The 14410-nt window shown below is 31.4% G+C and overlaps 1 protein-coding gene across 3 annotated transcripts in view; it reads right to left on the reverse strand.

The window, feature by feature from the left end:
- LOC140451697 (adenylate cyclase type 6) overlaps nt 1-14410 on the reverse strand; it is a 3083308-nt gene that overhangs the window by 2449608 nt on the left and 619290 nt on the right. For 2 of the 3 annotated variants that reach the window (XM_072545540.1, XM_072545553.1), the window contains exon 3: nt 12349-12572. The exons of the other annotated variant lie outside the window; for it this stretch is intronic. In XM_072545540.1, the coding sequence (XP_072401641.1) occupies nt 12349-12368 (20 nt within the window). In that variant the 5' untranslated portion in view covers nt 12369-12572. The remainder of the gene's footprint in view (nt 1-12348; nt 12573-14410) is intronic. 3 annotated transcript variants of the gene reach the window in all.

Raw genomic sequence — 14410 nt, forward strand, 5'->3', positions numbered from 1 at the left:
TTTTAATTTAAGATGATCAGCGTGTTTTAAATAGTATGGATTTTTATTTATTACGTCGGAAATAATATCCTTCAAATGTGTTAAAGGTTTTCATAAGGAAACTGAATGCATGAGATAATAGGGCGCACCGGTATAACTTCTTTATGCGTTTTGGGCAGACCATATATTTTTGGAGTTACAGCATTATGTATCTTGAGGGAATTAGCAGTGTTTGGTGAGATACAGCACATTTTTTAATACACATGTTGTGTATGAAATTCCCTGCTCGAATTGTGATGGAGTATATATTGAAAAACACAGTCAGCTACTTAACTCAAGAATACGTTCGCACAAATATGACAAAAAAAACTCAACCGCCCTCACAAACCATGAAAACGAAAAGAAACATACATTTGATTTTGACAAAACCAAGATCATAAAAAGTGAACAGAGCAGGAAGAAGAGGGAGCTTCTAGAGTCTATACAAATCAAAAAGAATAATAACGCAATAAATGATAAAAAAGATGTCAAAAATTTAAAGAAGATATATTTTAATTTAATTTAAAAACACACAAAAAGGTAATCTCAGAACGCCTATGATGTTAAAATAACTGATTGTTTAAACGATAAACATCAATAAACAACATATTAAATATAGAATACATTTTATATGTAGTGACTTAGTGGGTCTGTCCTATGCTTTTAATATTATTTTAATTGTGACATTTATGTATACTTGTTAGCACCAAATTTTACATGCTTGGTAAGTCAAAAGTTTCACTTCTAAACCGTATTATGTCTTTGATAAAATGTCTTTTTAGTCCTTATTACTTCTTGAAAAGGCATGGATTTCCTGCCGAGACCTCGAAAAAAGAAAATAAAAATGTCTTAGTATCAAAACCTAAGCCCAAGAAAATCCACTAATATATATATATATATATATATATATATATATATATATATATATATATATATATACAGATTGAACGAATTTAAAACGGAACATACGAAATCAATGTATTTCGGCTCAACTCCGCTCTAGGTGGTTGGCCAACAATAGGTTGTCAAATAATTATATTATAAAAATCCAATACTTCAGCGGGCTGCTGGATTCTGAATTCATTCAAGAACAAGTCAAAACTCCACCCAAATAGGTTGCCTAGAATCACTGAAAAAACGAGACTACACAAGCAGTTATTATGCTGTCAAACCACTTATCGCTTCCTTATAGTCCAAGAGATAGAGCCGAAATTTTGAACTGATCAGTAATATAACATTTCTCTATTGGAATATATTCATTGTAACTGGGTTAAGACTTTGCCTTACAGGCGGACCCCCTCGTGGTACAGGGGGTGGCTATACAGGGATGAAGTTGTCATTTTTTTCGGAAAAATTAACGATCGATAATATGGCTGAAAATTTGCCCAGAGTAAGATCTTGGTATAACTAGACGAAATCCCAAAGGGCGGACGCGAGAGTGGATACATAAGGGGTGGCGGACAGGGGTGAAGTTGCAATTTTTTGGGGAAAAATTAACGATAAGTAATATGTCCGCCATTTTCATGGCTCATTATTTAGCCCCTAAAAACTCTAAATCCAAAAGGGCGGACAGCTGGGTTGGTACATAGAGCCATAAAACAGGGTAAAATGTACCACTTGCCTGCGCATTTTAGGTCTCGGTAACAATTTTCAAACTGATTTTATTATGATATTTTTATACCGATTGATTTGAAAATTTGTATGCTCACTTCTGTTACTATTCTGAGAAGTGTCAAGTAGAGTTTTCCTCAAAATTTTCCAAAAAAATTTCCGTAAATGAAAATTTTCGTAATTTTTAAAGGTAAAATCTAATTTGTAGAATCCTTTCGATTTTCTGTAAGTTATACCATGATTTTTTTCCAAAAATTTTCAAAGGATTTTTCCGATAAGAAAAAAAATTTAGAAAAACTTTTCTAAAACATTTGATAAAACTCTACGTCATCGTCTGAATCTTTTATAGAATATTTTGTAGTTTTAAAATGATATTATGATAATGTTTTATTTTTTTCAAACTAAAGTCATATTTACTTAACAAATCACATTTTTATAATGTGATTTGTAAATGTAATACAAAAGTATTACATTTACTAGTACTAAGTAGTACTAAGTAATTTTATAATGTTAACTGTTAAATATTTTTTGTATAGCAAATAGTAATTTTACTTATTTTTTATTACAATAAAAAGGTTTTTAAATTTATATTGCATAAATAATGGTTGTTCAGATATAAGAAAAATTTGATTTATTATTACATTAATAATCAAATACAAAATATATTTCTTCTATTTATCAATCGGAAAAATTCAATTTGTAGAATTCCTTTAACATTTTACAAATAATTATTAATAAAAATCAATTTAATAGTGGAATTATCAATTTTTTAAGTTTTGAAATTTACTTTGTGGATATTTTCAATATTTTTTTTAACTTTTAAATTGATTGAATTTTTTTTTCATTAGTTAATTATAATTTTACAAATTCTGTTTGGACATGAATTTTGCATCATTATTATTTTAAAATATTAAAATAATAATGATGCGCGTTCCATTTAGATCAGTAATTCTAGACGTATGCGCTAAATGTAATAAGTTTCAAGATGCTTTTATCCAACTTGGTGAAACTGACTTCGATTGTAATGAAGTTTTTGAAATCTTAGAAACTTTCATATGTCACTTATATGGAACAGGACTGACGAGAACAATTTCAAATAGAAAAGTAAACGATGTCAGATTTTCACTAATTAACCGGCAGTATAAGTTGCATGATATAAACGAGCCTTTTTAAAAAAAAAAACTAAAAAATTTCGATGCTTCAAGCTTACCACCATGTCAAGATGAATTACACCAACATCTACTGCGAGCCCATTATATTTCAAATATTTGGACAAATGCTCATAAAAAAGTACCAACAGAATTGATTGTTGAAGAACATGGTTGGGAGTTTTAAGATGAAACATATAAATTCAAATGGTTTAGGGACCTCAGATGCCAGAATCAGTTCGAGAAGTAGTGATTGAAAATGAAGCAGATAATGAATGTGATATTATTGAAAGTGAAAGTGACGAAGATGTTGAATGTGATGACATCAATGAGAGTGAGAAAAATGACGAAATTTTTAAAGTTTTTCTAAATTTTTTTTCTTATCGGAAAAATCGTTTGAAAATTTTTGGAAAAAAATCATGGTATAACTGACAGAAAATCAAAAGGATTCTACAAATTAGATTTTACCTCAAAAAATTACGAAAATTTTCATTTACGGAAATTTTTTTGGAAAATTTTGAGGAAAACTCTACTTGACGCTTTTCAGAATAGTAACAGAAGTGAGCATACAAATTTTCAAATCAATCGGTATAAAAATATCATAATAAAATCAGTTTGAAAATTGTTACCGAGACCTAAAATGCGCAGGCAAGTGGTACATTTGACCCCGTTCAACTTCATCCCTGTATAGCCACCCCCTGTACCACGAGGGGCGTCCGCCTGTAAGGCAAAGTCTTAACCCAGTTACAATGAATATATTCCAATAGAGAAATGTCATATTACTGATCATTCCAAAATTTCGGCTCTATCTCTCCGACTATTAGGCAAGCTCCTCTTTCCTTTAAAGGAGACAAATAGTTGAACGATATTTTATACAATGTCTATGACTGGTTATGGATTTATTTTTGTCCAAGTTTTATATTGGTCCACTATTTCAAATGCAGTTCATACAGACATATATTAAATTGTATGTTCCGTTTTAAATTCGTTCAATCTGTATATATATGAACCTTGGACTGTGGAAGTTGAATTAATCTTCACCTGTTAGCTGGCTAATCAGTGACATCATAAATATTATAATATATGATATTTTGGATTGACCTCACATGCTTTGTTCTTGGTTAACAAATCAATCACTGGGGGGAAAATGGTGATCTTAACCACCTTTTCCTTTTATTTTTTGGCTTTTTAACGACAAGGTGTCAACCAAATTTATCACATTTTATGAATGTACCGCTCTATTGTATTAGAGGTTGGTATTTTGCCTTGCTGTTCTGTCATTTTGACCTCAAGGCCATATCTTTTCACGTTGTTTGCGTGGGTGTTTAACCTGTAAATTCATTTACCTGCGAGATTCAGTAAGCTTAAGACTGGTAACTTTATTTTTTATCTTTATTACTATATTAATCTTAAATAATTTAATAATGTTACCTAAAGTCAAAACTAAAAGTTAACTGATTATAAATAAATTGTTGGAAGTGCATTCTCATGATCTTTCTAGTTCTTTACATATCAAAAGAAAAAACCTTTTTTTATTAAGTTTTTATAATATTTTTTTTATATACATGTATGATTATCACATGTTCTTTTGCTGTGCTAATTCTGTTAATTTGTAAACTATACCTAGTTTCAATTAATTGTTTTATACAACTTTAACTCTAAATGTCTAAATGTCCAGTTTTGTAAGCTTTTTCATATTTTTAACATCATTGACTGCTACATGTCTTTGTAAGGTAACACACATTTTTTAACTTCTCTATGGATGTTTGGTTTCATATTGTTCTTTTTAGATGAACTGATGATGCTTTCTGAGCAGAAAGCGAAACGTCTTCAATAAATAGATGAAGTAGCCACCTACTTTGTCTTTTGTTTCTCCACTTTGACCGAAAAACCCACCACTCTTCGAGTGTACCTTAGTTTATTTTGGATTGACGGTCGTACTCCTTTTCTCGATATATATATATATATATACATATATATATATATATATATATATATATATATATATGATCCTCTAAAATAACTAAAATAACAGCTGAACTGGTAGATGAAAAAGGGGGGTTGAGGTTAATTGGGTATACAGCTGATTAAAAGCCAAGTGTACTATGTTTAACAATTCATTATATTTCGGTAATTTTCATTGGCATCATCAGATGAGAGCTACAATTATTTAAAACATGGTAAAATACAATTTAATAATAGTTTGTTGTTTATATACTTACTTAATTGAGGTTAATGGCAGTGCGATTTATTTTAATACCATCAAGTAAAAATTTTTTTGTTGGAATAATGTTGATTGTAGTTGATGTTGATTACAAATTAAAATATAGGAAACAAATACAATTCAAATTAAAAATAAAATAGACACAACGTTTAGTTCGGTAAATGTCATTAAGGTTACTTAATGTTAATGACATTTACCGAACTAAACGTTGTGTCTGTTTTATTTTTAATTTGAATTGTATTTGTTTCCTATATTTTAATTTGTAATCAACATCAACTACAATCAACATTATTCCAACAAAAAAATTTTTACTTGATGGTATTAAAATAAATCGCACTGCCATTAACCTCAATTAAGTAAGTATATAAACAACAAACTATTATTAAATTGTATTTTACCATGTTTTAAATAATTGTAGCTCTCATCTGATGATGCCAATGAAAATTGGCGAAATATAATGAATTGTTAAACAGAGTACACTTGGCTTTTAATCAGCTGTATACCCAATTAACCTCAACCCCCCTTTTTTATATATATATATATATATACCATGACAAGGAGAAAAGTTCAAAAGATCCGTGTGTGTCAAAGGGCGATGGAGCGAGCTATGTTGGGCGTTTCACTACGAGACAAGATCCCAAATTGCCAGCTACGACAAAGAACAGGAGTGGCTGATGCAGTAGAGAGAGTAGCAACACTGAAATGGAACTGGGCAGGTCACGTGGCTCGAATGACAGATAATAGATGGACAAAGCGGATACTGGAATCGAGACCAAGAGATGATGCCTACCGAAGCAGAGGTCGTCCACCAACACGTTGGACTGACGATCTAAAACGTTGTTATAGAAATTGGATGCAAGAGGCACAAGATCGAAATAGATGGAAAATTATGAGGGAGATCTATGTCCAGCAGTGGATAAGCGAAGATTGAATGATGATGATGATGTATTTAATCATTAGTTAATGTTGTAGTATATTTCTGATAAATTTAAACAATAATTAATAAACGATGAAACTATAATTATAGTGATTGGCCACCATCAGCTATTGGCACATTGTAGATTTTTTACATTATTTTAAAAATATAGCGGAATACACTGAGTACCGATAATATTTTACGACAATGGCAACCCTGTACAAATAGTTAACTTTATTTTATTGTACTATCTAACCTTAAAAATTTAGCAACAGATCTATCAGATGGTGTTCCGTGTATTAACATTTTTTAGCAAAAATACTTAAGAATCGTAAAGACCGTCAGTATTGAAAGAAAGGATATTTTATAAGGTATGCTTTGTTTATTGACGTTTCAATTTCCACTTCGGAAATCGTTCTCAAAATACAATATTATAATATCAAAATACATAATTACTTATGCTTTGTTAAATAAAATTTATCATCTTAAGTTATTCTATTATGTTTGAAATAAGTCAGTAATTGCATGAATGTCTTCCTTTTCATTAAATTATCTCTGCCAATCACTGGGTGTAATTTTTTAAGACAGCTAATGGCCACGTGATCATTAACTGCAAAAATACATTTTAATGCTAATATTGTATGTTTAGTGATTGGTACATAGGTACATAGAAATTTTTTTTGTAGATGCCCAAAGTAAAAGAGGGTGCACAATAAAAAAAAAAATACGCCGAAGAAGATGTGTCGCTTGCGTTGAAAGCCATCGAAAATGGGATATCACAAAATAAAGCTTCCCAGATGTTTAAAGTAACAAGTCAAACTCTTTAGTTTAGAAAAGGGATAAGTTTACTATTAAGATTACTTTGGGACGAAGTTGTATTTTGACCAGTGAGGAGGAGGCTATTTTAGAAGAATGGATATTGGCAAGTTACAAAAAAGGATTTCCAGTTGGGAAAGTATATATTCAAGCTTTGGTTAAGGAATTATTAGATTTAAATCCACGTGAAAATCTATTTATGTGGACAATTTTCGAGGAGGAGGCTAACATCGGTAAGTTTAGTTGTTTGAGAAGGAGATATTCGTAAATGGTTTTTTTATTCGAAGAATATTTAAAAAGTAAAAATTTATCTTACATTCTGCAAGACCCCACTAGAATTTTTAATGTGTATGAAACATATTTTTGTCTGTTGCACCAGTAATGAGTTACACATAAGACTACTTAAAAGATAAAACTATAAAAAATGCGTTTTAGGCTAGTGGATTATGTCCATGAAGTGCATCAAGTATAGTCCTTATCAAATGTCCGATAAGGGCAACAAAAAAGAGACTAAGATGTATCCGAATCATAAATCACAAATGGAAAAAAAAATTCACATAATATTCCGTTTATCTGTTTTACTTAATTAATTTAAGAAAATAGTTGGCGAATATAAAATCTACTGTTTAGACTAGATGTAAATAAAGAAACAAAAACCAACCAACATTTATTAAGTGACATGCCTTTCGAAGAAAATATGGAGACAAGTGATATATCATAAGAAATTGGAACCCAGAACGTGTCTATAGAAGAAGAATCGCTTATAAAAGACAATAAAAAAAAATGCTTTTAATAGTAGAAGCTTTCCAGATTTTGTGATTTGACCTAAAGCACCAGAAAGAAAAGGAAAAAGCATGGGCACAGATTATAGTTTGTTTTAACTAGTTCAGGATGGTAAAGAATTTAAAGAAGTTTTGGAAAAAACAAGAACAGAAAAGAAAAGAAGCACGTGAAAGAGAAAGATTATCAAAGTAAAAAAATCTACAAAAAAATGGAAGACAACACATCAAAACACAAACAAGACAGCGAAAAGAAATATGAAACTCAGTTTAAAAGACTTAAAATGGACATTGACCGTGAGAAGAAACACGATAATGCAGCAGGGACAAGAGGATTAACAAATAACACAAAAATATCTCAAACGTAAGAAAAGTTTTCATCAATTCTAAATGAAATCCAACAAATAACTTTTCTTATAATCCAATAGCTGGAAAACTTTCTGTCATGTGTGCAGAATGTGTGCATGAGTGCAGCCGAACATAGCATAATTTGTGCATTATAAAAATGAGTTGGCCAATAATTGAAAGTAAGTGACCAATCTTTGAATATTTTACAAATAGCAAAATGTTTAGAATAACAAATAACCTTTGATTTAAATGACAAAAATATTTTTTAAAATTCTTTAGGAATAATCCGAAGAAACCAAAAAATAGTATTAAGGTATCTGTAAGTGAAATTTTATTTAAAAAAATTTAATGACTGCATCCATCTTCTTAAGTGGCCAATCACTGTATATTTTACCCTATTTGTTTAGTTTTTAAATTTTACGATACCTTTGTTCTATCCAGAGCCTCGTCTTTATTTTTCTGTTTGCGTATAATGTGTTGAATAGGGTCTAATATTTCATGTTTCATCCAATTTTTTTTCTTTATTCTGAATTTCCAATGTTTTGTCTTTATTTACCAGTCCAAATTTTTCTACTTGTTTATAATCTTACATTTATCTTGCTTCATAATCATCTCTATTTTTGAGATTTCTTAGGAGTTGATACGTAGGTTTCTTTTGGGCATAAAAGACTTCTTCTTTTATATTTTTACTGCTAGTTTTAGTTTTAATACAACACAAAACATTTTATGCTTATTTTTTGCGTCTGCACTCGGACTTTTTTTTTTTGTAAACGTAACACAGTTTTTAAATCTATTAATGATGATATATCTTCGTTGCTTTTAACCCAATTTTTAAGTTGAAGTCTCTAGTAATAGTAACCCCATATTTTTAGTACTCCGTAGAATATATTTAATTTGAATGTAGATTTGCTCAATTCCTTTAGCAGGCAACTTCCTTTGTCAACTGTTGGTGCTTAGACTTATGCTTACATAAAGTTTATTTACTTTTTAGCTGTATCATCATGATGCTCTCGTTAAAATTAACAAAATTCTGAATACACATAAAAATCTCTTCTTCAACAATTATGGCGACTCAGTTACTTCTGGGTTCTTCTGCCTTGCCCTAGTCATACATCATGTTTTTATTACTATCCATTACGTTTAACTAGGCATCTTGTTGTTTTCGAGAAATAGCAATGTGGGAGGTCCCATGTTGTATCTGATATCTGCCTTTCTTGCTAGATCTTGCATTCCCAAATTCCATGGTCATAAGGTTTCTCAGTCATTTCTTCTGTTCTTCTAAATCCTAGCTTTGATCTTTTGTCGATTCTTCTGCCTTTCGTATCGATTCCTAAGTCTCAAGACAACAGAAGACCCATTAATTTATCAATTCTTTTAACCAAAGGTGTTGATTTGCACTGGTGGGACTACTTATTCCGATAGTCACTCAGTCGTCAGAGCCTCGCTAGTTATCTAACAGGGAGTATCAGACTATAAGATGAATGATGTCATTTCATCGTAAAACACGATCTAGAGAGCTAGCTCCGTGCCGTTACAACCCTTCATGAGTTCGTGGCTCTCTGTCACAAAAAGATTGCTCTTAATAAAATTATACCACGATTTTTTATTAATAAAAATAAGTCGATTTGGCCTATTAGGAAAATTTATTAATTTAATTTAAAAAGTGTTCAAAGTAACTTTCTACTTTCTACATACTGACTCTACATAGTTTTAACAATAAACATACAATATTTTAAAAAATTTAATGTCTTTTTCTTTCTAAAAATAAAAATGCATTAGCAGCTTCTAAAAGTCTTCAAATTTAAATTGTGATTCTGCCATTTCAGAAAAAATGTAATTATTCATTTTCAGTTCAACTAATTTAAACAAAAGTTTTAAATAACTGTCAAATCACTATAAAGATAGAGAATACGTCAACAATTTGCTTACTCCAACAATAAACTTGATATCTGTAAATTGTATTATCTTTGCTTGACATTTAAAAAAGTGGCTATTGATACAAAAATATACGTTCATTCCATTGACATCCCGCCTTTTTTCAAATATACTGCAAAAAATTTGGGGAGGAATTTTGTAAGAAAATTTTCCTACAAAATTCTATTTATTCCTAAATTCCTAAAAAAAATTTTTTCGCTACTTCGGTTTTATTGACCATGGCATGCTTATACATAATATAAATTTTCATAAAAAAATTTAAACTGTTTTGAAGTAATATTAAAAAATTCGGTTTTAATTTGTAATTTTAACATCCCGTACCTTTCTCTGAATGCACTTCAAATTGGGTCAAATCGAAAAATCGTGATATAATTTATACATCTTGTATTTAGCCGATAAGCAAAAACTATATTTTAAAAATTAAAAAACATTTCCCAAATTGATCCATTCAACCATAAAACATGTCAAATTTAATAATAGATTCAAAATTTCCGTTCATTTTATTGACATAAATATAAGTTTTTAAACATACAATTGTTGCAAAATTAAATCAACATTCCCAATGTGCTGAAAATGTCCACATTACATTTCACTCTATTTTAAATTCACTTGTATTTCGTTTTGTATAGACTAATTCTATTGTTAAGCTTTTCATGGGGAAGAGTAGCGAAAATCGACTTTCTCCATTTGCTCATTTGTTTCCCATTAAATTTCATTAAATTCAAAACGTAAAATGGAAAGTTAATTAACAGTTTTTTCGAAATACACAACGAGATAGATATAATTCGTTTAGGTGCATCACCAAGTTGAAAGTTAAATGAAGAGGTTGTATTTCCGAGGAAATTACCAATTAAAGTTATTCTGATGTGGTACAGGATGACGGTAATAAAAAGGAATTTCATGTCTAGATTATAGTTGTTCTGTAAACAAAACTTTTGAAACGAAAAAAAAACTATTTAGTTTAGAAACTTAATGAACAATCAAATTTTGTTCTACATACGAAATGCAGAAGGAAACTAGTAGAGTGACATGTGTTATAACAAATTTGGCTTTAAAAACTATTAAGGCCAAGAGGACGTTTTTAAGAGCTGGGACAAGACCTAAAGTACATCTTAACACTTAGAACTTAAAAAAACATATGACTATCATATTCTTCATTGGACGTCGGCCAGTCCTTAAATTGCTCAAAAAATTCTTTATCTTTTTCGGGAATGTAAGTCAAGACTTTCATAAGATCACCCAGTTTTTTGGCCTTGATTGGCAGTTTTCCTTCGTAAGCCATTTTATTTGGACACCAAGTGGCTGCAACATTTGTTTTGACAAATTAAATTTGGATGAAACAAATCCATCTATGAACTCTAATACTGTTATAACTCGGGGGTCTCATTTGAATAAGTTAAGTGTTTAGATTTTGATATGGCAAAATTTTCTTTAATTTGATTTGTACTCACGACGACTTTCTTTGTATTTTTTTAATAGGCTAGCCACCACATTTTAAAGTCTAGAATTTCATGCGTGTCTACCACTTTAACAGTAAAATGTGGTCTCGATGATTTTGCGTTTGCTATTATTGTCACGTACTGCATTGGAGTATAAACCCGGTCATGGCGCCTGAGAAGCTTTTTTAAAGTCCAAAATATTTGTCACACGGTAGGAATGAATGCCCACGAACCGTGAAATATTGATGAATTATTTTAAATCTTCCATTCATGGTTAGATTTAAGAAAAATCGAACAAATCGAGCATCAATTAATTGTAATTCAGTGATAGTTTCTGGAATTTGTATTATATAAATCTGCAGGAGGCTAGCTAGCTCATTCGCGTCGCGTTTGGCAGTGCCCTCATGATGGTACGTATAAAACGTTGTAGCATTCGTTTTTAAGTCATATGTATCCCAAAAACTTATTGCAATACTTTTCGTAGGTAAAACATATCATTCACTGGCATAAATGGTAATGGCAAATTTTGCATAAAATCATAAACGATGATCTTTACATTATCGTTTTTAATGCACATCTCTTTTACATATTTAATTTTTTTGTAAAACTTAGCAGCCCTTCTCTTGTGCACAAGTAATTCTGCAGCTGCTACTTATTTTGCGGTATCAATTCAGTAGCGATGATTTTAATTTGAGTAGTGATGATTTTAATTTTACTCCTAGTTCCTCGCACGTCAGGCTTACGTCCGCCTGCGGTCTACTAAACCTATATCCATTATTTTCATTGAAATGTTTCAAGTAGTACTTATATTTAAAAATTTTAGACAAATCTTTATTTTCAGATCTTTATTTTAAGAGAAAAACATTTCGTACATCTTTTTTGCGGTTAAAGAGTAATCAAGGTAGGTAAGAGCTACCATAATAAGTTTCTTTTTTGGAAAAACTCTAACGTGCTCATTTATCTTTAGAATAACAGAATCGGATCAAGCATTACCACGTTTAAGATGTCGACCTCATCTATCAGTGGGTCTATCAATATTTATTAGGAACAAAGTTAAACGAAAAACTATTTTTGCCGACAATGCATACAAACTGAGAAATGTTTTTTTATATACCTGAACACGTTCTTGTCCATCCATTTAATACATGAAACACAAAATTGCTTCGGCGTTCTTTTTTAGGTTCTTGATTCCTTGACCTGCGTCTTTTAATTTTTTTAGCATCAAAAAGACCCATTAAAAAAGTATCTTGTTCATTCTTTGGTTTGTCTGAATAGAGCGTTTCAAAAATTGATTTTTTCTCCTCCCCAGAGAATTTCTTAATGTATTTAAATTTACGTCTGCAAAAAAAAACATTAATAAACATTAAATGGTTTGAGAAAGGTAGTACTGACCAACTAATTAGATTTTCAGAAACACATTTTAAACAGAAAAATAATCAAATTATTACAATACATGTCATTTAAAATAATTTTAAATACATAATAATTTTCTGGTCCTAAAAATAATAGTTTTTGTACAAGAAAGCCTTTTTATAACCATTACCAGAATATATTATAGGTATATAAATAGATTTCCTCTCAACATAACCCACCTCTATATATCGAAATGGCGCCACCCTGTACATAGTCATAAACGTTATAAAAGTACATACCTGCAGTCATGTCCTGTTTGTCAATCAAGTTTTGTAATTCCTTTTTGACTAACATAACTTCTTCCAAGTAATTGAGCTTCGTACATTATTCTTATATGTTTTAGGGTTTCGCTCGCCCCTTTTCCGTTTCCCTTCTCTTCCCAATTTAATACTTTCACTACTTGCATCACAAATATTAGACATAATCGAATGATTGTTTAAAATAAAAAAATATAAATGTTTATCAGCAAAACTACTAATGCACACACCTATTAGAGCTAACCGAAATAACAAAATAAACGGCTCTGTAGACAAAATGGCAGAAACGATGGTGGCACTACAATAATTATTGTATAAAGGTAATTCCCGGACTAGTTTCCTTTATACTGAACTGAGTTTATTAATGTAATTTATTTATTTCACACTATAATTATAGAATTTATTTACAACATTTGTAGTGTTGACCTGTGCTGACCCTTGAATTGTCTCGAACACCATGGAAGAAGACCGGTTTTATATCTCATCTTGTTTATCTCGAAGCTTCTTTGATCTTTGGTGGCCAACGAATTTATTCGACCCTTCTCTGGAGAGTTCCAATCGCAGGTATATGACGGGACCCGTAACGGGACCCGTATGGGTATTATCTGCTAAAAAATACTTGTTAGAAAAAGATGTTTACAGTTTAAATGAGTCATTATTTATCGTAACATTGCCCCCCTCTTAAAAGATGGTTCCTCCTGAAACCTTGTCGGGAATGGAATTGGAACGGTATGCTGGTATCGGCAACTGGATCTTCTTTTACAACTTCTAGTTGTATAAAAATGACAAGGGACGGTTTTGTCTCTGCACCAGTAACTATGCGGATTGCAACAGACTAACACCTGGACTTCGGTGTCTTTAAAGATCTCCTCCACCATACTTCCGATAACCCTCTAATCTAATTGGCGGCACTCTAACTTTGGCATGGCTAACTTTTGCACGTCGGACTTTTGTACGTGTTCTCTCAATTGAAGTAAGGCTTCCCATACATCTCGGTAGGTAGGTTGGCCACGGGCAGTGTCTTTTGTTACCATGTGGAAAAGGTAACGTGATGCATCTTGGAGTTTCAAGACTTTCCCGGGAGCTGGCACTTGGCATTGAAGTTCTGCAACTCGACCGAACTTCCTTCGAAAAACGGATGCCAACCCTGGTGCATCTTTGATACTGGCCGGGACGGTAAGAGCCAGTGAGTAGTCATCGGGAAGCGCGAGTAGATCTTGCTTTTCTTCAGTGGTAACACCATGTCTTGCTTTACCGGTACGTCCATAGGCACCCATGAATTCCTCAAACGTGAGGTCAGACACATCTTGGACTTGGTTTACTTCCACTTCTTCATCTATGCCGTGGTCACCTTCGAAAGACGCCAGCCGGTTATGGTGTACTATCATCAGCTTTCTCCTCGGAATCTTGCTTATTCGATAGATGACATCGTCGATCTTCTCCATAATGAGGTATGGACCTTCCCAAAACTGCTGCAACTTGGGAAAACAACATTTTCGCTTCTTG

The sequence above is a fragment of the Diabrotica undecimpunctata genome, chromosome 1 (genome assembly GCF_040954645.1).
Source record: "Diabrotica undecimpunctata isolate CICGRU chromosome 1, icDiaUnde3, whole genome shotgun sequence".
Lineage (NCBI taxonomy): Eukaryota > Metazoa > Arthropoda > Insecta > Coleoptera > Chrysomelidae > Diabrotica > Diabrotica undecimpunctata.